Here is a 26,683-nt window from a genome sequence, read left to right as displayed (position 1 = left end):
TTTTATTCATCATTCATATCATATATGGGGAAAAAACTCAGCTCTTGCCATTAGGGAGCTTACAAGTGGGTTGGGAGACAGACAAAAATAATTACCAAAGAGTGTTAGAGGTGCTAGGAGAGAAGGGTCACCTAACCTGGAGGAATTGTGCTGGGCACCCAAAAGGAGGATGATTATGATAGTTGAGACTTACTGAATACTTCATAGGTTCCAGGTGCAGTTTCAGGGGCTTTTACATGTAATCATTTCACTTCAATTCCCTAACAACTCTGAGGTGGGTGTTGTTATTATATCTTCATTTTATAGGTCAGGAGATTTAAGGATTCTGATGATGAATGACTTTCCAATTCCACCCCATTAATACATGGTAGACCAAGTCAGCCTGAAGCCAAAGCCCAAACACTTAACTACTAAGCATAAGGGTGGTAGCCTGACCTAGGGAAGCGGCAGTGGAATTGGGGAGAAGTGGACTGGTGACTGATTCTATGTGAAGGGGTCGGGTGGGTGAAGGATGAATCAAGAATGATTCTCAGGTCTTTGACTTCAATAACAGGGTGCAGGGGCTTCCGTGGTGGCGCAGTGGTTGAGAGTCCGCCTGCCGATGCAGGAGACGTGGGTTCGTGCCCCGGTCTGGGAAGATCCCACGTGCCGCGGAGCGGCTGGGCCCGTGAGCCATGGCCACTGAGCCTGTGCACTCGGAGCCTGCGCTCCGCAACGGGAGAGGCCTTCATACTGCAAAAAAATAAATAGTTGGGAGAATACAGGAAGAGGAGCAGGGTGTGGTGTGTGTGTGTGTGTGTGTGTGTGTGTGTGTGTGTGTGTGTGTGTGTGTGTGTGTGTGTGTGTGTGTGTTGGGAGAATACAGGAAGAGGAGCAGGGTGTGTGTGTGTGTGTGTGTGTGTGTGTGTGTGTGTGTGTGTGTGTGTGTGTGTCGCAGTGATTCCTGATTCCTTTTTTTTTTTTGGTCGCACCATGGCTTGCAGGATCTTAGTTCCCTGAGTAGGTATTGAACCTGGGCCCTTGGCAGTGAAAGCGCAGAGTCCTAACCACTGAACCGCCAGGGAATTCCCCTTAATTCTTTGAGGTGTCCATGGGACATAAGAGTGGGCAAAGTGATCTTGTTGAGTTCAGATCCAGAGTTCAGGCTGGAGATAGATATTTGCAAACTACTATATTATAGAAGTGTAACTTGACTAATTGGAACTAATTTTAACGACCAAAAGAATCATGCGCTCATTTGTGATGTTGCTTGTTTGTTTAGGTAAAACATTTAAAAACTGGGACATACTTTGTCGATTTTTTAAAAGCCCTATTTATTTCTATTACATGTTTTTGTATTTTTCCCTAACTATTCAAGATTTAAGAGAACAGAAAATTTTTTACTGAGCTTATACCTGCTCTTTAGTAGTTTGAATATTGTTATTAAATGATTTGTCTCATGTTTAAGAGTCCCAAGACTTACAGACTGTGAATCCGCCACTCCCAAGAGTCTGCTCTGCCTTTCCATGTCTGTCAGAATCATTTACTTGGAGATGTCCAGATGCTCTCTTATGCGTTTTTTTCTTTTGAGCCAGAAAAACTGCATTTTGCCAAAATTAAGTGGGTCTTGCATTCCAAGAGGCTGTAACCAGCTTTTACTTAACATCACATGATCATCACATGGGTTACTGGCAGAAGCCCTTCCTTCTGCCTCGGCATTTCCTGCAGCAGAAGCTAGCAAGAACATCTGGCTAGTACTGCCAACTCAGTGACAGATACAAGCAGTGGTCAGTGGCATTCAGATCGGCTGGGTCAGGGTCAGTTGTTTTTCAGGTTTATTTGAACATGTTTTGTTTTGTTTCTTTTCAATTAATCTTTTTCAATTAATCTTTTCAATTAAGTTAAAAAGAAAACTTTCTAACTCCTCTTTGATCAGTTTGTTTATATGTATGTATGAGGAGGGTGGGAAGAAAGAGAAAGAAAGAAAAGAGTTACCAATGTTTTCATTCAACTTTTTTCCCCAAAGTTATGTTTTCCTGGTTTTATTTAACATTCTTCCTTAAATATTTTACACCTAGACGTGTTAAATTACATTAATAGTGTTTTATAATTTCATTTTTAAAAAGAGGCACTTAGTAAGATCTTGTTTTTCATTATTTTATGTATATATATATATATATATATATATATATATATAATTTTTTTTTTTTTTTTTTTTTTTTTTTTTTTTTTTTTTTTTTCCGGTACGCGGGCCTCTCACTGCTGCAGCCTCTCCCGCTGCGGAGCACAAGCTCCGGACGCGCAGGCTCAGTGGCCATGGCTCACGGGCCCAGCCGCTCTGCGGCATGTGGGATCCTCCCGGACCGGGGCACAAACCCGTGTCCCCTGCATCAGCAGGCAGACTCTCAACCACTGCACCACCAGGGAAGCCCTCATTATTATACTTTTTAAACCAGATTTATGCTGCTGATAAATGATAAATGTTCATAAAAGATATTTAAAATCAGGCCACATGGTAAGTTTCTGGATTCTGATATAGTGAATACTATTTGGACCTTAGTTTTAGAAAGAGGAAGAGTAAAAACAAACTAGGGCTTCCCTGGTGGCGCAGTGGTTGGGAGTCCGCCTGCCGATGCAGGGGACGCGGGTTCGTGCCCCGGTCTGGGAGGATCCCACATGCCGCGGAGCGGCTTGGCCCGTGAGCCATGGCCGGTGGGCCTGTGCGTCCGGAGCCTGTGCTCCGCAACGGGAGAGGCCACAACAGTGAGAGGCCCACGTAAACCCAAAAAAAAAAAAAAAAAAACAAAAAAAAAAAAACAAACTAGAGGAAAGTTCTGTGAACAATTTTGCTGATTTTGGCTAGTTTGGGGGAGATTTTAAATTTTATTTGGCTTAAGCAGTAGAATGAAGCTATAGGCTATAAGCTGTTTTCAGCATTTTACAGCAGTCCCTGGTCACATCTGGTCTCCTAATTGTCACATGTGCCTTTGCACATAGGGGAACTGAGTACTCCATCATGGGTCATCTGAATGAAGGAAGCCATACACACTTCTCATGCAGCAAGGGACGGGTTACTTAGAAAGCTCTGCTATCTTTCAAACTATTGACTAAATTTAAAACTTCTATAGTGTCTGAATAGATGCATGGGTATACTTATTCAGTAAAACCTGCTCAAATTTTGCATTTCATACATTTGATATACTTCTTTTGATTCTGTATATCTACCGTGATTTTGTTTCTTTCCTAGAGAGGTTAAAATTTTAAAAAATCTTTTCGAAATGGATTTTTTAGGGTCTTACAATGAAGTTTACTTACGTAAATTTCTTACTTCTCCTCTCAGACATTGTATTGAGAAAACGGGAAGGTCAAATGATGTTCCTAGCAGTATTAGTGAAACCTGGCATCTCCTGGAACCTGTCTTTCTCCTCCAAAAGATGACAAGCCTCTGTAGTTGGTGCCTTCAGTCTGGATGGAATTTTTTGTTTGTTTGGTTGATTTTTTTTTTTTTAAGTATATTTTGGGTGGAATTTTTCGAAGTGAGAACTGTGGTTCAGGCTTTCTCACTTCCTTTCAGCAAAGCAGGCTTACACAAACACAATCTCATCTCTGCAGCTGCTCTGAACCAGACCTTTGGGAGTGCAGAACTCCTGATCCTAAAATGTAAAAGCCCACATTGGAGTTGGGAGTAGTATCTTTTCAAACTGGGGTGAGACCGTGGGAGGGGATAGCAGTAAAATACTTTGAAGGGAAGATATGCATACATTTGGTATTATAAAGAAGAAAATATTTTTCTTTAGAAATGATAATATATATAGTTATCAAGCTAAATCAGTTAATGTTCCTCTTGGGAAACAGAGTAGTGGGCATCCAGGAGTGTGAGCTTGTGACAGGGGAGAGAGAAGGATTTGGGAGGCAGACAGGATCAGAACTGTATATTTTAATAATAATAATATTATTAGGCACATAAACATACACCACACACTAGGCAAGGCACCGCCTGTGTATCATCTCATTTAGCTTTCACAATAAAGGATAGGTATTATTATATAAGAGAGGTTGTGTAATTTGCCTGTGGTCACACAGCTGATGAGTGGCAGGAACAGAATTTGAACTCAGGTCTTTGACTTCAAAACACCGTTGTGGCCTCTCCCGTTGCGGAGCACAGGCTCCGGACGCGCAGGCCCAGCGGCCATGGCCCAGGGGCCCAGCCACTCCGCGGCACGCGGGACCCTCCCGGACCGGGGCACGAACCCGCGTCCCCTGCATCGGCAGGCGGACGCTCAACCACTGCGCCACCAGGGAAGCCCTGTGCTGTACTCTTTTGACTTGCTGGTCTCTAGAAATGGCAGCAGAGGCTAAGGAAGTGGGAGTCTTCAAAGGTTGTTCTTGTCACCATGGAACACCCACACTTATCAGCCTAACAGCTTTGTAGTGTGTTATGGGTGGGAGCCAGCTCCTTTTTTTAATCCCAGAGTAACTTCCCTTGTTTAATTGGTTTTTAATCCATAATGGTTTCAATCAGTGCATTTTAACAGCTCTCAAAAACAGTCAAATTGAGGTTTCTATGACAGGGACAGAGAAATATGTGTGTAGCTTAAGGCATTCGGGAGTAGAGAGCCCCTGAGTGGTTTCTGGAAGCAACTTCAGAGACCTGAGTTTCTGCGCTTGATTTGCACGTGAGATCTACAGCCTTCCCTCATTCCGGCATTGAAGGCTTTCAGATTAGTATGGAAGAGTATTCTGGGCCAGGCTCATTCATTCGGCATGAGGTTAAGTGTGTGACGTTAGATACATCAGATCTGAGTTCCAGTCTTGACTTGGCCACTTGCTGTGTGACCTTGGGCAAGTCACGTGATTGACTGAGTTTCCCTGTTGGTTAGACAGAGGCCACAATAATACCCACCTCATAGGTTGTTATTAGAACTAATTCCTGTAAAGTATAAGATCAGTCCCAGTCCCTGGCACGAAGTGCTTACTGTTAACATAACCACCTTCTAAGCCTTAGAATAATAGTAGCTATGATAGCACTGTACCCTGGGGCTGCTACTTGGGTTAAATGGAAGCTTGGTCCTCTGATCTTGACTTTCCTGAAGGAGCAGTCTGTACATTCCTCACTTCCTCGCCACATAGTTGATATTTGCTCCTCAGGCTCCTCAGTCTGGGCTCCATCCGCCATTGGCAGCACAGGCTGCTTAATGCCTGGGTCATAGCCTCTCTCCATCCTCCATCCCAGGCAGCACCCGGTGCTATTAACAATCCCCCCCTCGAAACTGTCCTTCTTTGGTTCCTGGGACAGTGTCTGTCCCGAGTCTCTATCCACCATTCTTGATTGTTCTCCTTTCCTGGCGCCCTTTTGCTGCCTGCCCCTTAAGTCTTGGTGTTCTCCCAAATTTCACAGGAGTCCTTCTCTGGTTAGTCTCTACTCATTTCCTGGGCAAGGTCACTTCTTCAGCAAAGCCTGGCCATTTCAGAATCTATTTATAGCCCTCGTCTCTAGGTCCTTATTCCAAATGACTTTTGCCTATTGTCACTGTGGAGAGTGAGTTTTCAGCTCTTACCTGGGCTATCGCAGCACCGTCCTAAGCAGCCTTCCTGTCGTCAGGGGCTTGTTTTCCCTTTCAATACATCCTTTACTCTCGAGCTACCAATCCATCCTTTCTTTACTCTCGAGCTACCACATGCAAACCTCCCTTCCCTCCCTGTCTTCACCTGCTTTTGTGGCTCCCTGTAACCACAAGGCAGAGGTAAAAACTCCTCATCAAGGCATGCAAAGCTCTTCATGAGCTGAGTTTCAGCCTACTCCTCTAGCTTCGCGTTTGGCTGTTCCAGAATGTGCCAGGCCCTCTGCACATCTCAGGACTTTGCGATGCCCTTCCTGCTTCCAGGACTCCACATGGACCCCTTGCCCTGGCAAATGGCCTTCCTGGCAAATGGCTTTTAAGACTGACCTCAGGTCCGAGGTGTCTGATACCTTTTCTTTCTTCCTTTTCTCCCTTTGGACCAAAGCACCCTTCACCCGTGTGACCAGATGCCCTGCACTCTTGTTGGTCAGAGCACAGAGGGACAGTGGGGGATTTTCTTTCCTCCCTGTGCACTGTGAGCTCTAAGAGCAGATTGTCTTTGTCTCCAATGGCCAGCACCTTCCGTGACCCCGCTCAGTGTTTGATAAATAGGTGTTAAATGAAAGACTGCATCCGGGCCACCTTGACCAGACCGTCGGCATACCCCCTCTGCGCGCTTTATGGTCCCTCCCAGATCTGTGTCACCCTGTCAGCGCCTTAGCTTGGCGCGCTGCCATCATGGGTCACCCAGTCTAGGTTCCGTTCATCTTGGACTCCCCCTCCTTCCTCATTCACTCTAGCCTGTTGTTTTTGCCTCAGCGATACCAGGCAGATCTCTGCTACTTTCTGGCTCAGGCTCAGCCTTTTTTCTCTCTCACTCGACTTCAGGTGGTCTCCTGACCCTCATGTCATCCTCTTTTTCCACCACAGCCATTCGTGATTTTTCTTCTGCTCACATCTGACCTTGTCATTCTCCTGCCAAAGTTCCTGGGGGCTTCCCTGGTGCTGGCAGAATAATGTCAGAGTCCTCAGCAAGCGTCCCCACATGGCCTGCCCCAAACACAGCTCTCCAGCCTCTGTCCTTGCTACGTTCCTCGCCACTCCCCCTGTGTGCTGCCCCCACCCTGGGGCTCCTGATCCAGTGTGACCCCCTGACCCCAGCTTTGGGGTAGCGCGGTGATGAATGAGACTCTCAGCCACTTGGCTTTAGGTAACATTTCTGGCCAATTGTTTGGCCTAGATCAAAGCAGTGCCTACATTGTGACTTTGACTCTAGTGGATTTCCTCTGCCCCTGCTCCCGGCCTCTCCATTCCTGCCCAGAGGCCTTTGGGTGGTGGTTTCAGGTGACAGCTGCAGTTAGCCAGCGCTCTGTGCCACCATAAGGTAAACATTTCTTTGCCCAGAGCTCAGTTTTCTTTCCGGGTTTGTTGACCACTGGTCTTTCTGCCTTGGCGCCAGCCTTGGGAAGTTCTGATGAACATAGGGCATTCTGTCGGTAAACCCTTCGCGGGTCATCTCTTAAGGCTTCCTATGAGGTACCCAATAGCATAAATAGTAACCAGAGAGCTTTTCCAGAGTGTCGGACTCTTACTCGCAGAGCTCCTTTTAGAATCTACATTGTAGGCCACCACTTTTGCTGGACTACAGCTAGAAAAGGATGGGATTTATGCTGATATCTGTAGTCGCGTGAGGCCTGCTCACTGAGTACAGTACTATTAAATGCAGTTTGGGACTTTGGATCAGAATAGTATGGTGTTAAGCACTTGGGCTTTGGGTTTGGAGTCTGACAGATCTGAGTTGAATCGTTGCCTTGCCAGTTACTAGTTGTGTAATTATAGAAAGGTATTATCCTTTCTGAACCTTTTTCTCCTCATTTGTAAAATGAGGGTAAGAATATACCCTACCTCATAAGTGCCTCGTAAGAATTAAATGTAATAATATATTAAAAATGCTTAACAGCAATGTCAGGTCCCTAAAAAAGACTCTGTAAATGTTAGCAGCTATCTTTATTATTGTTACTGCTAATATTTACTCTTCACACAAGTTCCAGTTTTGCAAGTCTTGTTGCAGAGATAATTAGGCAGGCTTACCTCACAGGGTGTGTATTAATTAGGTAAAGCATTTCAGAAAACCTTTGTGTACAGTAGATTAAGTGTGAGTAAGATTAAAGTTGGTCTAGTTTAAAAGACTTCATGTCACGTGCTCTGTATAGGAGAGGTTCATTTCTTTTCAGGGCAGTTGACAGGCCATTTTGTACGTGTATTGTTCGTACCCAGTGGAATCATGCTGGTAGAACAGAATCTTGCTGCCTGAAATCACACACACCTGAAATACATAGCACTTTCAGAAAGTATTTCTAGGGGAGACCCGGCAGAGTCCACTGTACACAGGAATTTTGGAAGCAGTTGTCCTTGTTGTGTGCTGTGCCCCTTCTTCCTCAGCCTCAGTGGCGTTGTGCGCATGGCACATGAGTGCCCCCCATTGGCCTGGGCACAGTCAGATGCCAGCAGCTCCCTGGCAGGTGTGTCCACTACACGTGGGGTGCTTGCCAGTACCTTCTAAAGGAGAGAAGGATTCAAGTAGCCTGTGGCGCTTGCTTGTTATGAAAGCACAGAGGGTGGTTATCGTATCTGTTGACTGGTCTCTAAAGAATACAGATATGGGGGAGTAATATTTTAGACTTAGCTAAAATAAAGAAAAGAATGGACTAGAAGAGTAGAAACTGTTTCTTGAATCTGAAGGATTGTAGCTTCATGGAGAGCCTCCTGAGGGAGCTGTGGCAGAGGACGGCTCTTTTGAGACAGTTACTGTCTAAAGCAGGATCAGTACTTTACAGCCCTTGGATTGGCCTCTTATTTTTGTAAATAAAGTTTTATTGGAACAAAGCCATACTCATTTGTTCATGAATTATTTATGGCTGCTCTTGTGTTGTGACAGAGACTGTATGTCCCATAAGCCAAAAATAACTGCTATCTAGCCTTTTACAGGAGAAGTTTGTCAACTCTACCCTAAGGCAATGGCCTTCTCAGGTCTTTTCTCTTAGCAGGACTTGGGGTCTTAGAGAGTAGTGTTTAAGAGTGTGGATTTTAGGGCTTCCCTGGTGGCGCAGTGGTTGAGAGTCAGCCTGCCGATGCAGGGGACACGGGTTCGTGCCCCGATCCAGGAAGATCCCACATGCCGCGGAGCGGCTGGGCCCGTGAGCCATGGCCGCTGAGCCTGCGCGTCCGGAGCCTGTGCTCCGCAGCGGGAGAGGCCACAACAGTGAGAGGCCCGCATACCGCAAAAAAAAAAAAAAGAAGAAAAAAGAAAAAAAAGTGTGTGGATTTTAGACAGACATGAATTCACATCCCAGCCCTGCTACTAACTAGCTGTGTGACCTCGGGCAGGTGGCCTAACATCTCTGTGCCTCTATTTCTTCTGTAAAATTGAGTTACTAATTAGAACATGCCTGACAGGCTTGTCAGAATTAAATGACATAATGCCTGGATTGCAGTTAGCTGGTATCTGGCATGAATTAAGTGCTGTGTAAATGTTAGCTGCTATTGTTAGGATGATTCTGTGGGTCTGCAAATCATAGTCTACATGGGGCTGCCTGGGGAGGCAGATGCCAAGGTAACTTGAACAAATCCATCTTAAACGCACTGCTGCTAACTCAGAGAAGAGGAGATGGGGATTTTCTGATACAGCAGGGTAGCAGCTCAGTGAATGGGCCAAGGCCCTTGTTCCCATGTGCCCTGATCTTCAAAACAGCACTGCTAAAGATGGTCAACTGGCTGTTTCCTGGCTGACTGCTTTATGCTTGTCCACTCTGTATTTTATTTCCCACCATTTGTGATGTTGCCTTACAGGGTTAGGAAGTATTTCTCCCCTCACACTGTGATTCCAGGTATTGTTTAAAAACTTGAAATTTATATGAATCTTCTAACCTTGTTTGTTCCTTCATTCATCAAACATTTGTGGAGTGCCTGCTCTGTGCTAGGAATGGTTGCATGCTCCTGTCTAGATCCAGGACATTGCGCTTCTGGATTTGTTTGTTTGCCCTCCTCTTGGCTTTGTGACTGCCAGCTCTGGTTAGTTTTCAAAGTGGTGGCACACCAGTAGGATGCCAAAGCCAGGAATTATCATTATGTTTGCCTGATTTTATTCTGGGGGAGAAGAGAGAGTGCCACATTTCAGGGTCTACTGATGGCTGTTTCTTGGGGCATATGAAGGAAGTCAGGGAACAGGTTGACCAGTTATCTGCAAAGAAGGCCCCAAAAACATAGGATTAGGCTCTGATAGGTCTTGAAAGGAGGCCCATGAAAAATAAAACAAGCTCCGGCAGAATTCAGGCCTTACCCCTAAGGAATAGCAAACCCAAGGGAATTAGAAAGGAAGTGGAGGCCAAGGCTGGCCAATGCCCTCCCCTTATCTGCTCCAGGTCAGACCCAGTAGCTCCCTCCTTCTCTTAGGAATACACCCTGAACCTAAAAAGAATCCTTAACTGAGCTTTAGAAACGTAAGACACTTTTTCTAGGCTGGATGTGTTGACAGTGGGAGGATAGTGGTAGACAGCTGCTGTGTAGCCAGAGACCAGAGGGATAAATATGAGAAGAAAGTGGACAGTATTGGCCAGTGAAAAACAGCACAAAAAGGGCCTTCCCAGGCATTGTAGCTGTGCTTCTGTATTACCATCCATCATTACTGACCTAGTGCTGTAAGTCTGGTAGAATCTGACTGTGTCATAATGTTGCTCAAATTCCCACTGCACTCAACGTGTGCAACTGGGCCATGGAGCCCCGCATGCCCTTGCTCTTCCTGTGTTGCCAGGCTTGTCTCATTTCCACGCCGTGCACCCCATGCTCCAGCTATGCCCTGCTTTATAGCTCTTCAGACAGGCAGGGTGCTTTTACTACTACATGCTTGTCCCTCCTTCTGGAAAGCTCATCCCCATGGCTAGCTCCTGGTCTTTCTCCAGGGGTCTGCTTGAAACATCTCTTCCATGGTCTTCTCGAGGACCATGCAGATCTTCCAGTCAGAGCCTCCTACTGCACCCAGTATTTCCTTTGTGGTTCTCATCATGCTTGTAACTATTTTTTAGTGTCTGCTTCCCCAGTGAACCCCGTGCGGGCGGGGACCACGTCTTTGTTGGAGGTTGGCACATGTTAGCTGTTCACTACATTTGTTGACTGACTGACCAGAAGGAGCATCAGTTTATAAATGATGGGGAGGAAAAAGCAAGCTTTAACCTTTTAATTTGTTTTGGTCTTGTTTTCCAAATAATTTCGGAACAAAATATTTTATTATTTTACAGATACGTACATATTATGTTTAAGTGATTCTCTGAGGTGGCATTTTTCAGTGACTGTGTATGCACTGGACAAATCTTACTTGCTTTTCTCTTCTCCCAACAGAACGAAATGTGCCTGGCTACTCAACAGCTTTCTAAGCAACTGCTGGCATATGAAAAACAGGTAACTTGATACATATGTGGCATATATTGCTGGGCTTAGGACTCAAGCGGAGTTCTTATAAAGGAATTCTCTAGAGGCAACCTTTAGAGACCTTCCTTCCTTCCTTTCTTTTTTTCCATAGGCAATTTCCATTTTTTCTTTTGTCTTGCCTTTTCATATCCACTGATAAATTCTGATGATTATCCCAGAGTCTTTATGATGTATTCTTATTAGCCTACAGAAGTAATCCACTGCCCTGAGGGTTCATATTTTCCAAGGGAGTACAAGTGAATCAACACTAAGAATTCCAGGAAATAAACTCAAAGATACCATCATATCTAAACAGAAGGGTGATGACTGACAAAGGAATAGCCTGGGAAGGGCGGTTGACTGCGTGGCTGGGGCAGAACAAGGGCAGAGCTCTAGTTCTCCGCCGTCAGGCGCTCTGACATGATGTGCTCTGGGGAGAAGAGAGGAAGTTGAGGTGGAGGCTGGGGTACTGTGGGGTAATGCTATAGTGCTGAATCCCCTAGCATTCAGTTAACACCTGCCACTTTTCTTCTTTTGTCGTAGAATTTTGCTCTTGGCAAAGGCGATGAAGAAGTAATTTCTACACTCCACTATTTTTCCAAAGTTGTGGATGAGGTAAGATAGCCACATGGCAAAATTTTATTCAATTCTTTTTTGAACTTTCTTTCATCTTTATTTTGGCCCACTTTTTATTTTTAGATATCTACTTAAATATCTGAGAAGGTATATCTCAACCTTATCTTCCAAGGTTCATTTCATAAAAGAGGTTGTATGCTGTTCCATTTGTTTCTGGTTTGAGGGGAAAGGCTTTGGTATATATGAACAATAGAGTGAAAGAAAGACTTCTAAGAATTCAGTTTCCTAAGGAGGGAGAATTAGTTTCTCGGGGCTGCTGTAATAAAATTACAAGTAGGTGGCCCAAAACAATAGAAGTTTATTCTCTCACAGTTCTGGAGGCCTGAAGTATGAAATCAAGTTGTTGGCAGTGCCACGTTCCCTCCTAAGTATCTAGGGGAGAATCCTTCTTTGCTTCTTCCAACTTCTGGTGACTCTGGGTGTTCCTTGGCTTGTGGCAGCATAACTCCAGTCTCTGCCCCTGACTTCACGTGGCCTTCTCTCCCCACACCACCCTCGTGTTTCTTCTCTTCTGTCTGTGTCTTTTCTTCTTATAAGAACCCTTGTCAGTGGATTTAGGGCCCACCAGGATAACCCAGGATGGTCTTATTTTGAGATCCTTTATTGAATCTGCAAAGACCCTTTTCCCAAACATTCACATGGTGTTTGGTATGAACATATCTTTGAGGGGAGTGTGATTCAACCCACTACAGAGAGATTCTTACAACTGTTTTTGTAGCTGTATTGTATAATACATTTGGAATATTTGTGAAAAGCAGGTATTGTTATAGGAAAAGTACATAAATCCTAATTGTAAAAAACAGGAGCTTAGATGCTACTGGTTTTGGGCAGAACCCTCTGCCAAATTAGGTAGGTATGAACTGTTTCATCTTCCAAGGAGTGTGTAGTACCTACAGTAGAATAGCAGCATAGATAATAAGCCAAAAAGGGAACGCACAGATGCCATTTCACCGTGCAATCATTGATATGAAGGTGACGCTACCTTCAGTTCATAAAATGAGAAACTAACGTTCATATGAAATTGTACCAATTGCCTGTTCATTCATCCAACAGATCAGTTCACCGAGGCATTATTCACTCAACAAACATTTACTGACCACCTACTATTTAGCAGATGCAATTCTAGGCACTGGGGATATAGATACAAACTGTCCACTTCCTCGTGAACTCTGTCCTCTATCCCACTGCTGTGGCTCTTTGAAGTGTGTGATAATATGGATGCATATCTATTCCAGAAGAGGAGGAGGATGAATGGAAAATGGAATTAGAGAGGAGCAGAAAGTAGATTTTTTTGAAGGTGGGGAGAATAATTTTTCTTAATTAACAGTGAATGAGTAGCCCAGGGGGAGAAGCAGTAGTCTACACCCACTGAAGTTATGTGTTTTCTTGACTAGAGGAGATTTGCTCAGGAAATGTGATTAGTTGTCAAAACCCTAAACCAGGATTTCTACTTTAAGATACTTACTCAGAGCTGTATTTTCATGGGTGGGAATTATGATTCTTTTTTTTGAAATATAGTTGATTTACAATGTTAGTTTCTGGTGTACAGCAAAGTGATTCAGATATATGTATCTTTTTTCATATTCTTTTCTGTTATAGTTTAGTACACGATCATGAATATAGTTCCCTGTGCTATACAGTAGGACCATCTTGTTTATCTACTTTATATATAGTAGGCTGTATCTGCTAATCCCAAACTCCTAATTTATTCCTCCCCTCTTCCCCTTTGGAAACTATAAGTTTGCTTTCTATGTCTGTGAGTCTGTTTCTGTTTTGTTAATAAGTTCATTTGTATCATGTTTTAGATTCCATGTATAAGTAATATCATGTGATATTTGTCTTTCTCTGACTTAACTTCACTTAATATGATAATCTCTAGGTCCATCCATGTTGCTGCAGATGGCATTATTATTTCATTCTTTTTTATGGCTGAGTAGTAGTCCATTGTGTGTGTGTGTGTGTGTGTGTGTGTGTGTGTGTGTGTGTGTGTGTGTGTGTGTATACACACCACATCTTTATCCATTCATCTGTCGATGGACACTTAGGGAGCTTCCGTGTCTTGGCCATGTAAATAGTGCTGCTGTGAACATTGGGGTGCATGTATCTTTTCGAATTAGAGTGTTCTGTGGATATATGCCCAGGATTGGGATTGCTAGGTCATATGGTAGTTCTATTTTTAAGTTTTTTAAGGAACCTCCATACTGATTTACATAGTGGCTGCACCAATTTATGTTCCCACCAATAGTGTGGGAGGGTTCCCTTTTCTCTACACCCTCTCCAGCATTTAGTATTTGTAGACTTTTTAATGATGGCCATTCTGACAGGTGTGAGGTGATACCTCATTGTAGTTGTGATTTGCATTTCTCTAACAATTAGCGATGTCGAGCATCTTTTCATTTGCCTATTAGCTAATGACAGTTCCTCTGGTGGGGAGTGAATCATTCCAAAAGGATGGAAGCCTAGAATTGTGATTTAAAGGCAGTGTCATGGCCTCCTGGAAGCTTAACACTGTGAGTTTTTAAACAAGCCTCTTAATTTCAAGACCTAAGCCAGTGAAAGCAGTTAACTCAGGTGGGAAGAGTAGAGTAGCTTTTGAGGTGGTTTTCTCAAAAGGTGGGCCTGCATCATGTTGAAAAATTTTCAAGAGAATTAATTTGACTCAGAAATTGAAAAATCCAACTAAAAGTAGAGATTTGTGTTGCTTATATTTAATAGAATGCATTGGATTCAGGTATTCGATATCCTAGGCATACAGAGATTTTTTATCCTTGGTGATTGTACCAAAAGCAAGGTTTCTAGATTACTTCCTTTTAGTGCATCTGAGACAGGAAATCTTTGACATTATGGATTTCATTGCCCAGTATGTGTCAGGCCCTCTGCTCTGAGTGTTTCCTATTCATGGTTTGTTTTATCGTCAAAAGAGCTATGCAAGGAAGATGCTGTTATGCCCATTTTCCGTGGGACAATACTGAAGTGCCAAGAGGTGGTCTGTGCTCTTTGCACTCTCCTCAGCAAAGGTGCTAGGTTTGGAAGTGATTATCCCTTACCTCTCAAAGCCCCAAGGCAAAAAGTTGGTGACACAGACCACTTGATCCTTAAGAAGCAGTAGTAGAGTAGCTAGGAAATTTGCCATTCTTGACTTGCATAACCACTGGAAGGAAAACCATTTAACCTCTCTGAGTTTTGTTGTTTTTCATCTGTAAATGGCAGTAGCAGGACAGCCCACTTAATTAGGCTGTTATAAAGGTTAAATTAAATAATTATATCAGAGCATTAGGTACAGAGCCAATTCATCTAATTAACTGTTAATAAAAAAAAAAAAAACCAGTACATTTCTTATTGAAGTTATTCAGGAAAAGTAGTCAACACATTCTGTCCTAATGCATTTTTTGGCGTGGCTGTCTTCATGTGTTCCCCGCAGAAAAAGCTGCCATTCTTTGGCTTGGTTGAAAGATAGGGAGAACATTGACCTCTTGGCCCGTCACTCCCCGGCCTGACAGATGGCTGAGCTTAAGCCAGTCTTTAAGCTTGTCGGAGCAGCCTCTGCAAGCGCAGCCCTGAAGGACCACGTCTGTTGGGGGGAGATCCGTGTGCAGAAGGGGAAATAGGACGTGTGACTGCTGTCACTGCTCAAAGAAAACTTTGCCAAATATTTACTCCACAGGATGACTGCTGCGTGATTTCCCGTTAGGCACCCAACGGGAATCCCAGAGCATCCGCATAACACCTGGAAGTCTGGGGCTTCCACTGTGTTCATTACTGACTACCACATGTTTGAAGTTTTGGCAGCTTTGTGAGCATGAAAGACAAACTCTATATCCCAGACAGTGTGTTGGAAGGAGCATGGATTTTAGATCCCAATAGCCCAGGATTAAAATCCCAGGTGTGTCACTTAGTTGCTCTCTGGATTTGGAGATTTATTTGCCCTCCTGTAAAAATGAGGATAATAAATAACACCCATCTAGCAGAGTAGGTGGGAACTAAGTGGTATAGAGCACGTAAAGGTGGCACACAGAGCTCAAAAGTGGTAGTGCTGATGGTGATAATTTTTATTTCTCCTAGACCGTTTACAAAGACAGGATTTAGTTAAGGCCTTGAGGTAGAAGGGGAGAAAGAATCAAGGGCTGTTAAAATTATCTAGAGAGGAGGAGCACATTTGAATACAGCCTTCTTGTGCTTAGAAAGGTCTGAAATCTGGCTGAGTTATTTCTGCGGGGAACATTCTTTCTCCAGAGCAATTCCCGGGCCCCCAGTGTCTGCAGTTGCAGGGTTAGTAGGTTCCCAGCAGGCCTGTCTTTCAGGGGTGACTTCAGCCCCCTCTGAGAGTGAGAGAGCACACAGAGGCCCGGCAAAGTGCTGACCTGTGCTGCCAGCACGTCAGCGCTTTCTCCCTCTCTAGGCGGGTGAGGCTCACATCAAGAACACAGAGCCACAGTTTGCACAGTTAACAAACAATAACTGTGGGCTCGGGGACTCTTTTAGCAAACCTAACTGATGCCCCGGTCAGTTAGAAACTTGCATTTAGTTTTTAATACCTCTTAAGCTTATGTCATTTACTGCTTTATGAAGGGTATTTATTTTGCTAAGGAATCCTAACTGAGCTCTTTAACCACATGGATGTGTTCAGTGTGATCCCTCAGTGAAATAAGACAGTGTCAGTAATAGTGGGTATAATTTTCTTCAGTAGATTTCTCTTTCTTTCAGCTTAATGTTCTCCATACAGAGCTGGCTAAACAGTTGGCAGACACAATGGTTCTACCTATAATACAGTTTCGAGAAAAGGATCTTACAGGTAAAGTAACTGAGTTCAGTGCCATATACTTTAAGAATATTAATTCATTTAATACTAATTTTTACTGCAGTTATTTCTTTAAGTGTGTGGATCATTGAGAAATGCCCTCTTTTTCAGCTTTTATTAAATCTTCACTATGTTCTTGGCTCACCTAAAGGAAGTCACAGGCCAATGAGAAAACAGACTTGGAAATAGACAATTGTAATATTATGTGATGAGGGCAGCAGGACAGAGATGTACAAGGAATAGAAATGGCACACAGAAAGGCGTGATTACCCTTTGAGGATGAGGTGCCAGGGAAGGCTTGCCAGAGAAGAGGATCTCTGAGCTGGATTTTGATAAATAAATGTTTACCAAGTAGACAAAGATGGCAAGGCTAACATTACAGGTTAGGGGACACTTGTAAAGGCATGCTCTTCTTGGGGGAGCCATGAACACTTTGGAATGTAAAGTGGGAGGCTTGGAGAGGAAAGGACAGAGAGGGGACCATGCTTTTTCTGTGCTAGACTCTGGGGGTACAGCTGTGAACAAGGTAGGTAGGGTCCCTCTTCTGATGGAGCTCCATTTTAGTGAGTGGGAGTATCTGTGACTAGTTCAGAGAGCCTAGTTGATCTTCTGGATTCATTTTGGTTCTTCAACTAAAATAAACCTTTAGAATAATTTTATATCATTTGAAATCAAGGTAGTCAAAAACTAAATATAAAAAACAATCTTGAAAAAACTTAGTTGATATTACAAAGGGGAATGCAGATTTTTCTAGTCCTTTTGTCCTTTCTTATTTCATTGAAAATATTCATTGCATAGAGAATAAAGAATTGTATCTTCTAGAACAGTGATTATAAAACATTGCAGACCAAAAAAGTATAAACCTGAGTGCTGAAAGATTTGTTGTTCAGTATAGTACTTCCTGTTTAAAAACAGGAAGTTTAAAACTTTGTTTTTAGGCAGAAAAGATGCAGTAAATGGAAGGCCAAATCTTAAATATGAAGCTTTTTTTCCCCTCACTTTGATCCCCTGTGATCATGTCACCTGAAGCCTACGGGGGAAACAGTAGAACTGGCATAAACTCTACCCAAGGGCAGAGTGACAGCACTAACGCTTGATAAATAAAAAATAATAAATAACATGTCAGCTTGTATAAAGAGAAACCTTGATTGAGCAGGGTTTTTAGTGTTTTTTAGTGTTGCTCATCTGTAATCGCATGTAAAACCCAAACTTAAATGCAGTCGTGTGCTGATTATCCAGTAGTAACTGAAAGCCTCATTGAGTGCGTTTTTAAAAAAGATTTTCTCTAAATGAAAACATTAGAAATGTGTGGGGATATCATTTAAAAAACAAACTCCAAGTCTTTTAGAAACAAAATAATTACCCCCTAAGACTTGTGTTGTCTGATTGATGTCTTTCAGGTTTGTTTATAGGAACCTAGCATGGAGAAGGCCTAGTAGTGTTGATGACGTGGCCTTTGTTAGTCCAAAAGGGCTCAACCTGTGGATTAGTAGTATCAGTAGTATTTACCCAGGATGATGATTTTTTTTTTAAGAAAATAAAACTGTCTAGTAGTAGTAAAAGAAGAAGCTCTTAGTATCTATGAAAAAAGTTAATCAAGGTATACTTTTCTGCTGACACCAAGACAGAAATTTGAAGTGTTTGGCTTGGGTCATACCTGAGTCAAAATCAGAACCAAATTAGAATCTGGCATCCCCTCTGCTTAGTGGTGTTTTTTTTTGTTTGTTTGTTTTTGTTTTTTAACTTCTTTATTGGAGTATAATTACCTTACAATGGTATGTTAGTTTCTGCTTTATAACAAAGTGAATCAGCTGTACATATATATATATCCCCATATCTCCTCCCTCTTGCATCTCCCTCCCACCCTCCCTATCCCACCCCTCCAGGTGGATACAAAGCACCAAGCTGATCTCCCTGTGTTATGCGGCTGCTTCCCACTAGCTATCTATTTTACGTTTGGTAGTGTGTATATGTCAGTGCTACTCTCTCACTTCATCCCAGCTTCCCCTTCCCCTTCCCCATGTCCTCATGTCCATTCTCTACGTCTGCGTCTTTATTCCTGTCCTGCCCCTAGGTTCATCAGAACCATTTTTTTTTTAGATTCCATATATATGTGTCAGCTAACGGTATTTGTTTTTCTCTTTCTGACTTAACTTCACTCTGTATGACAGACTCTAGGTCCATCCACCTCACTACAAATAACTCAATTTCGTTTCTTTCTATGGCTGAGTAATATTCCAGTGTATTTTATTTATTTATTTATTTATTTTTGCGGTACGCGGGCCTCTCACTATTGTGGCCTCTCCCGTTGCGGAGCACAGGCTCCGGACGCGCAGGCTCAGCGGCCATGGCTCACGGGCCCAGCTGCTCCACAGCATGTGGGATCTTCCTGGACCGGGGCACGAACCCGCGTCCCCTGCATTGGCAGGCGGACTCTCAACCACTGCGCCACCAGGGAAGCCCATTCCATTGTATTTTTGTGCCACATCTTCTTTATCCATTCATCTGTCGATGGACACTTAGGTTGCTTCCATGTCCTGGCTATTGTAAATAGTGCTACAATGAACATGTGGTACATGACTCTTTTTGAATTATGGTTTTCTCAGGATATATGCCCAGTAGTGGGAGTGGTGTTTTATTTTACATTTTGTTGCCTTTTTCGTTTACCCACCAATATAAATACATAATCTGAATGAAGACAATACAAGAGTTATTCAGGAAGCTATTTAAAATTGATGAGGAAGAAACTCTAAAACTGCTCCAACAGGAAGTAGAAGATGAGAAAGATAGAAGATGAAAAATTAAAGAATAGAAAGGCAGAAAGCAGCCCCATATCAGAAAGAGTAAGAAAAATGTGAAGAGAAATTTAAAAGCTGGAGGCAGTTTTGAGACAAATCGAAAAACAATGTAGAAGATTTGAAAATGCTTTGCTCTGTTTGACAAAGTAAAAATGGATTGTTTTAGAATCGTAGAAAGTGTCACTTCCTTTTAAATATCTCTGTGTTTTTAAATTTTTAACCTTGGACAGTCATTGCTCTCACTAACTTTTTGGTTTTTTTGGTCTTAGACTTTGTTAAGCTGTCTTTGTGCATGATGGGTATGGCACCCACATGGGGTAATATTTATTGGTATTGGCTTGTTGCAAGTACAGTATACTAGATTGCTTCGGATTTCTTTCATTAAAACAAGCATCCCCAGGCACCAGGACCCGAGGGTGCTGGCGGAGCTTCCCCCCTTCCACGCACATACCTTTATTTTCTTGGGAAAGCACAGAGCTCTGGGTTAGCATATTTTATTTTTCTTTGCTTTAAGATGTTTCTTTTCTCTTGTTCAGAAGTAAGCACTTTAAAGGATCTTTTTGGACTCGCCAGCAATGGTAAGCATCTTCTCTGTTCTTGGTATGTGAGTTTAGTGTGTCTGTGGAAAGAGATGCTGCCTTTCAGCCCATCTGGGTGCTAAAATATCTCTTTATTTCTAGAGCATGACCTCTCAATGGCAAAATATAGCAGGCTTCCTAAAAAAAAGGAGAATGAAAAGGTATGAATACCTGTCTTCCATTTTTCACTTCATTTACTTAAGCTCCTTTTATGTTTCCCTATTGTGAATTTGTGGCATTGAGGGTGTCCTGATGAATTCTTTTTTTCTCCTGTACGTGGATTTAAAAATATAAATTTATTTATTTATTTTTGGCTGTGTTGGGTCTTCATTGCTGCACACGGGCTTTCTCTAGTTGCAGCGAGCAGGGGCAACTCTTGGTTGTGGTGCATGGGCTTCTCATTGTGGTGGCTTCTCTTTTTGTGGAGTACGGGCTCTAGGCATACAGGCTTCAGTAATTGCAGCACACAGGCTCAGTAGTTGTGGCTTGCCATCTCTGGGGCACAGGCTCAGTAGTTGTGGCACATGGGCTTAGTTGCTCCACGGCACGTGGGATCGGATCTTCCCGGACCAGGGATGGAATCTGTGTCCCCTGCATTGGCAGGCAGATTCTTAACCGCTGTGCCACCAGGGAAGTCCCTGGATTTTTAAAATATTTATTCCAAATCTCATAAGTAGACTTCTCTGTTCTAGCTTTTTTCAAACTGGTTTATTAAATGTCAACTTGGAACCATTGTAAAATGATAATCACATAATGATTTAACTTAAGCTTGACAGCTCATATGGTTATTTGACTCAAATATACTTGGACACTTGAATTCCTTGCCCTGGATGTTGACTCTGATTTTTTAACTCATGCTCTCTAGCTTTTTAGCTGATATAGATAATATTGAATATTTTCAGGCATATAGCTTTTACTTCTGTTCCATGATTTCCTGGGAGTACAATCTTATGAGTGAACCAAAATATTTATGGCTTTGAATGCATGCTGCCATATTGTTTTCCTAAAGGATTATAGCTCTTTGTAGTGCTACCAGCAGAAAGTATTGTCTTCACTCCAGTGCAGCCTCACAAATGCTGAGATGCCATTAATTTAGTATTTTTAATTTGGATTTTTAAAAAACTTGAGGTGGAATCTCATCTGTTTTTTATTTGTCACAAAAATTGTTCTAATGAATAAACAAACATGTTTTGAAGTTGCATGCTCTTACAGAATTGCCACTTGCTTTGGACAGCTTGATGTTTGTTTTCCTTTCCCCTTTTAACCAGGTGAAGACTGAAATTGTAAAGGAGGTGGCAGCTGCCCGGCGGAAACAGCACCTTTCATCCCTTCAGTACTACTGTGCTCTCAACACCCTGCAGTACAGAAAGAGAGTGGCCATGATGGAGCCCATGCTAGGCTTTGCCCACGGACAGGTAGGGTGATCCCTTTCCCTGAGGCGTCAGACCTAAGCCAGCTGTGGAGAACAGCATGGCATTCTGCTGACGTAGTCCTTAGGAGATACTGAAGCATCATCAGAGAAAGAAACACAGGTGCACAGCCTCCCTGGAAATTTCTGAGATTCAGCACTTGGAGAGCTTCCAGAGGGGCTGGGTCATCATAAGTTGGACTTGCTAGGCTATACGTGCAGGAAATGATGGCTTTGATCCCAAGACTCCTATGGGAAGGAGCTGGCATGACCCTTTGTGTCGGATTCAAATGAAAGCCAGGCCTGGTCCAGTTTTCTGAGAAGCAGCTGACTTCCAGGCTGGTGGAGCCAGGCCTACAACCCAGGACTCCGCACGATCCTTTGCTGCTTGGTGTGGGTAAGGGTCACCCTCAGCTGGGCTGTTCTTTAAAGATACGTTGCTGAGGTTATTGCTGGCACCTTGGCATCTGCGGCGTGGGGAAATGTTGCCACTGCCTGGTGAAGTCTCTGTAGAGTATTTATCCAGTTTCTTCCTCCTATTTCGTGGGCTACTGAACGTTTGTTTGCAGGGAGGCTCCAGTTTTGGGATGGGCCCTTGACCGTGCGGCACTAGCCCTCACCCTCCATCCCTGCCCTGCTTTAGCCCCACTTAGGTTGACTCCAAAACCTCACTTGGGCATGTGAGAAACACAGCTGGGAACCTTCTCTCAGTTGACAATCTAGGAACAGAAAGGAATGTGAGGAAGCAAAATGTTGAGAAGAAAAAAAGCAACTTAAACCCACATGTGAGCATCTATTTTTTAAAAATACATTTTAAAAATACATACGTTGGGCTTCCCTGGTGGCACAGTGGTTGAGAGTCCGCCTGCCGATGCAGGGGACACGGGTTCGTGCCCCGGTCTGGGAAGATCCCACATGCTGCGGAGCAGCTGGGCCCGTGAGCCACGGCCGCTGGTCCTGCGCGTCCGGAGCCCTGTGCTCCACAACAGGAGAGGTCACAACAGTGAGAGGGAAAAGGAGAACAAGAGAGGATCTTTAAACATCTAAGCTCAGCTGTCTGTCTTCTTCATATGGTTATTTTATTGTTGAGTGGTAGGGACACTAAGGTCAGCTTGGTGTCTTTAGAGGTAGTATTTAACTAGAGCAATAAAATCTTTCTGTGTCAGCTGAGTAAAGATGGATTAAACCAAAAACTAGCACTGTGCACCTGTGGGCTTCAGTCCTCAGCAAATCCTTGGGAGCTTCCCCCGCTTCCTCATAATGGGTACTGTGTCCACACATGTATACTCGCTCACTCTCTGTCACCCTCCCCTCTCCTGTTGCACCTCTGAGCCTGCCGATGTGCTGGCTTTGTTAGAGAATGCCAGTACTCCTTTGCTCTCTCTGATTAATACCTCCTCTCACATCTGTCCTCCCTGATTGACATTTCTTGCCTTTGAAGCAGTAATTCCTGCTCAGCTAGAGACCCTGAGTCAGGGAGGGACCTGGACTCAGCATCTCAGGAAGATGAACTGCTCCAGGCCTGATGGATCAGTGCTTGGGGAGCTTGGTTGTTTAGAGGAGAGTCTTCACAAGTCCTAAAGGATGGGTTTGATACTGGCTGGTTTCACTCGCTTCCATGGCCAAGGACTCCACCACTTCTCCCAGCCTGGACACAGTGGGGAGGACAAGACATTGGGTGCAGTAGCACCAGTGTAGCCCCCCTGCCTAGGAAGTCAGAACAGAGCACACCGTCATTGTTGGGTGGTGGCAGCGTCATTTTTGAGGACTGAGGATGGCGTGTTTCATTTTTCATATGAAAAGTATGCAGATTTCAAGGCAGAAGACCAAATAAAAGTCTCACCCTGCAGACTTTTAAATCCTGATGAAAACTGTAGTTCCTTCCTGAAGACCAGGTTGTTGTCTGACACCATGAATATTTGGGATGATTCTAAAGCATTCACTGGCCTACGGCCTCATCAGCCCTCTTTAACCAATGCCCATTGAGCATCTACTTTGTTAGTTGATGGTCATATGACCATAGTACTTTCTGCTGTTCACAAAGGGCCGTGAACTTAGGTCTTTGGATGATGTTGCACTGAATGAGACGTCTCAGCACCACCCACCTTAGTGGAGGTGGTTTGACTCCATTTCTTCCTTCCGTGGCCCTCATTAAAGAGGTTTCCAATTAGACCATGATTCAGTCCTCAGGCCTGCATAGAAACTGAGGTTTTGTTATCTGTGTACAGGTTCATGAGAACACAAAAATGAACTCTAGTGTCATATTTACAGGGTAAGTACTACATAATGTGGCTGTAGAAGCCAGTGTCATATCCCTTCCTTCCATCCATTCATTCATCAGGTTTTTTTTAGGGATTGCATGAGCCCCTGCCCTAGGCATTTACAGAATAGTAGAGGGGCTAAGACATGGACTTAGAGTATAAATTCCAAGGAGTTCAGGGAGGGGAAGGAGAGAAAAAGCCACCTTGATGTTGTGCACTTAGAAATGTAGAATGCTTGTTAACAGACCTTGATATTCAACATTTCAGGGACTCAGCATGGCATTTACAGTGTTGATCTCTGTATGGTTCAAAGATCATGGGGCCGGAACATCTCCCTAGAGGTATACCTTGCATTAGGATAATCACGATCATCGTGTTGCTGTACTGTGAACACTAAGTACACTGGTGCACGTACTCCCCCAGGGTGTGTGGGGAGCCAGGTGTGAGGAGTCAGGACTGTGCTGATGACACCTACTAGCCTCCTAGAGGTGAGAGATCGATCTCCACGCGCCCACCACCCAGGGCACGAGCTGCTTCCAGTTCAGAACGCTGGGGGGCAGGGGGGGCCTTTTACCCCCCGTGTCCAGCACCGACGCAGTGCCACAGCCCTTGGGCGTCCTGCTCACACACAGTCGCTTTTAAGTTGATGTCTGGGTTGGAAGAGCCTTTTAAGGATCTTCTGCCCAGTCTTCCCTCTGCAAGATCACAGCCTAATCACCATCCACCCAGCCTGTGTTCAGGGCCGCACGTGGCTCGACGAGCGGGGGCAGTCGGTGGTGGCCGTCACTTCACTGAGAGCCGCACGCTGCTTGTGCGTGCGGCTTGTCCTTGCTGGTGCGGTGCATGTCATTGGTCTCCAGTTTAGCCCCTGGAGGTGCATAGGTGAACAAGACCTAATCCTTGTCCTCAAGAAACAGTTTACTGTCTAGAACAGGAAAAAGGCTGCTGATGATAATATCAAAGTAATTATCAGTAGTAATTATGGATGAGGTGGTATGTACCAAGCACTTATATTATCCCTGGTCTTTACTGCCTTGCAGCAAGTTAGGAGGCTTCACCCTCCTCCCTCTACAGATACACCAGGGGCTTTGGGAGTCAATCTCAGCCAGTGAGGTGGGGCTCAGCAGAGAGGCAGCAAGTGCTGCCGGCGAGGAGGGGCCAGCCAGTGTCTGCTGCCCCTGTGCTGTTAGTCTCACATGTCATGAATTCATCGATCACCTTTCTTAGACAATTTTCAGAATATCATAATTATATCTTTCAGATTAACTTTTTTAAGAAGGGAGCAGAGATGTTTTCCCAAAGTATGGACAGCTTCTTATCCTCCGTTGCAGACATGGTTCAAAGGTAATGCTACGCTCCGGTTTGCATCTCATGTGCCTTTTGCCTCTCCTGCTGAATCAGTCTCTCTGGGAGGTGGGGGGAGGGCCCCAGAGAGCCCCCTGCCCCCTCCACTCCATGAACGCTCAGAACAGCACCCTCTTCTCAGCTGCTGCTCTTTGTGTGGTTGAAAAGTCATGATTTCTGCAGTTCTTGACCAGTGTGGAGCCGGAGTCCTGTCAACTACATTAAAAGACTAAATAAAAGATTATAATGTCCACAGGAGTACTTTCCCGTTAAGTCCAAGTTCCTACTCTTAGGATCTCCTTTTGTTAATATTCACGTTTCACATGCTTTAAGCCTATGAGTCCAGTTTAGAAGAGATGCTCGCTTTTTTCTTTGAGAGCTAATGGGGTTAGCGGCCAGAAGTGCTGCACCTTTCAGGAAACTTAACATCACATTGATTTATAATAGATAAATAAGGCCTTAAGCCTTTTTTTGAATTAATTTAACAAACTGCAGTTCAGCCTTGCAAATGTTTATTTTTAACAAATGCAGTGTCATCTCTGCAGACTGTCCTGCCCACGTTGAATTAAGGCTGTGGCCGCCCTGAGTCTTCTTGCTTCCTGTCATCAGCGTCTGCGGTAGTGAGCTCGCGGGAGGCACCCAGGCACTGCCAACACCAGGCTTATTTCATTAAGAGCGCAGACGTGTGGTTCCCTGAGCACTCCTCGTGATTCCTGGAGTATAGCAATAATGCCTCTCTGTATATACGTGTGTAGTTGATAGGTAAATATACAAAACAAGTATAAGTATAGGATTTTGTGTGGAAAAATGAAGAGAACTTTTGTTCATTTTCTTGAGGATGTTGCATTTCAAAATACCTTAAGAAGGCCAAGCAGTAGATTTATTTAGACAGAAGTCTCTGTAAAATGCTGAAGATAAAGAATGAATCCCAAGGAAAACCAGTGCTGAGCGTCATACAGGCACGAGGGGAGAGTTGTGGTTTAGGAAACATATATTCCTTCCTGAAAGTCCCTGAGCTGTTTTCTTCCTGATAGTTGGATGCAGGTTAGATTTATAATTATGCTAGAAAGGAATTTGTGAAATCCGAGCTCAGTTTCCTGCCTTTTAATTTGATCGTTAGCCCCTGGAGGGTTAGGAGAAAGTGAGAGAAGGGAGCCTATTAAATTGTCATTTAAAAATCCTCTCTCCCTTGTCTCTCACTGTCTTTCTCTTACCTTCCCTAACTCACAGAATCCCATGGTTTTCTGTTTCTGAGAGAGCTACTTGTGCTTCGGATTTTTTTCATGTACTAGATTTTTCTATTAACTGGTGGCAGGACATTCGTGCCCGTTTCTGGGATGCTGCAGTGTGTATCTTTCCACACATCCTGCAGCCTGTGTCCTCTCTCCCTGTCAGTGTCTTTCTGAGCCGTTACTAGGCCCCCAAAGTGCAGCAGCACCAGCTGTCCCCACAATTTGGTGACCAGGCGCTGAAAGCCCAGGCCGCACCGCCTGCTCCCGCGGGCCGGGTCTAGTCCTGCAAGTCGTACCTCTGCTGCCCGACCAGGCACATCTTGTTACAGGGGCAGCAGGCAGGGCTCCCGGTGGAACCTGGGAGCACAGGAACCTCCTGGTTCAAACGGCTGAAGCATTCAGCCAAGAATTCTAGTTTCCCTATCCCTTACGTTGTATGCTGGTGAGTAGATAAATACTGCTGCGCCTGTGCCTCTAGGAGGGGTCTTGCTTCCACGTTGCTGGGCGTCAGCAGCCAGCCAGCCTGAGTGGCCAAGGAACAACGTCTAGTGGTGGCTCTGGGCTCCGCAGTCCTTCCCCGGGAGGTGGACGCCTGGTCTCACTGCCTCAGGGTGTGAGAGGATTC

The 26,683-nt window shown here is 44.2% G+C and overlaps 1 protein-coding gene across 3 annotated transcripts in view; it reads left to right on the top strand.

Annotated features, from left to right (window-relative positions):
* APPL2 (adaptor protein, phosphotyrosine interacting with PH domain and leucine zipper 2) overlaps positions 1-26,683 on the top strand; it is a 54,141-nt gene that overhangs the window by 7,731 nt on the left and 19,727 nt on the right. For 2 of the 3 annotated variants that reach the window (XM_059081750.2, XM_059081751.2), the window contains exons 3-9: positions 10,935-10,994; positions 11,547-11,618; positions 16,344-16,431; positions 19,772-19,813; positions 19,916-19,974; positions 21,082-21,228; positions 24,744-24,826. In XM_059081750.2, coding sequence (XP_058937733.1) covers positions 10,935-10,994; positions 11,547-11,618; positions 16,344-16,431; positions 19,772-19,813; positions 19,916-19,974; positions 21,082-21,228; positions 24,744-24,826 — 551 coding nt within the window. Of the gene's footprint in view, positions 1-9,394; positions 9,428-10,934; positions 10,995-11,546; positions 11,619-16,343; positions 16,432-19,771; positions 19,814-19,915; positions 19,975-21,081; positions 21,229-24,743; positions 24,827-26,683 lie in introns of those variants that run through there. The other variant, XM_067010022.1, reaches the window with a different exon arrangement.

Source organism: Kogia breviceps, chromosome 12, assembly GCF_026419965.1.
Source record: "Kogia breviceps isolate mKogBre1 chromosome 12, mKogBre1 haplotype 1, whole genome shotgun sequence".
Classification (NCBI taxonomy): Eukaryota; Metazoa; Chordata; class Mammalia; order Artiodactyla; family Physeteridae; genus Kogia; species Kogia breviceps.
The sequence above is the reverse complement of the archived record's forward strand: the minus strand, read 5'-3'. Positions and strand labels throughout refer to the sequence as shown.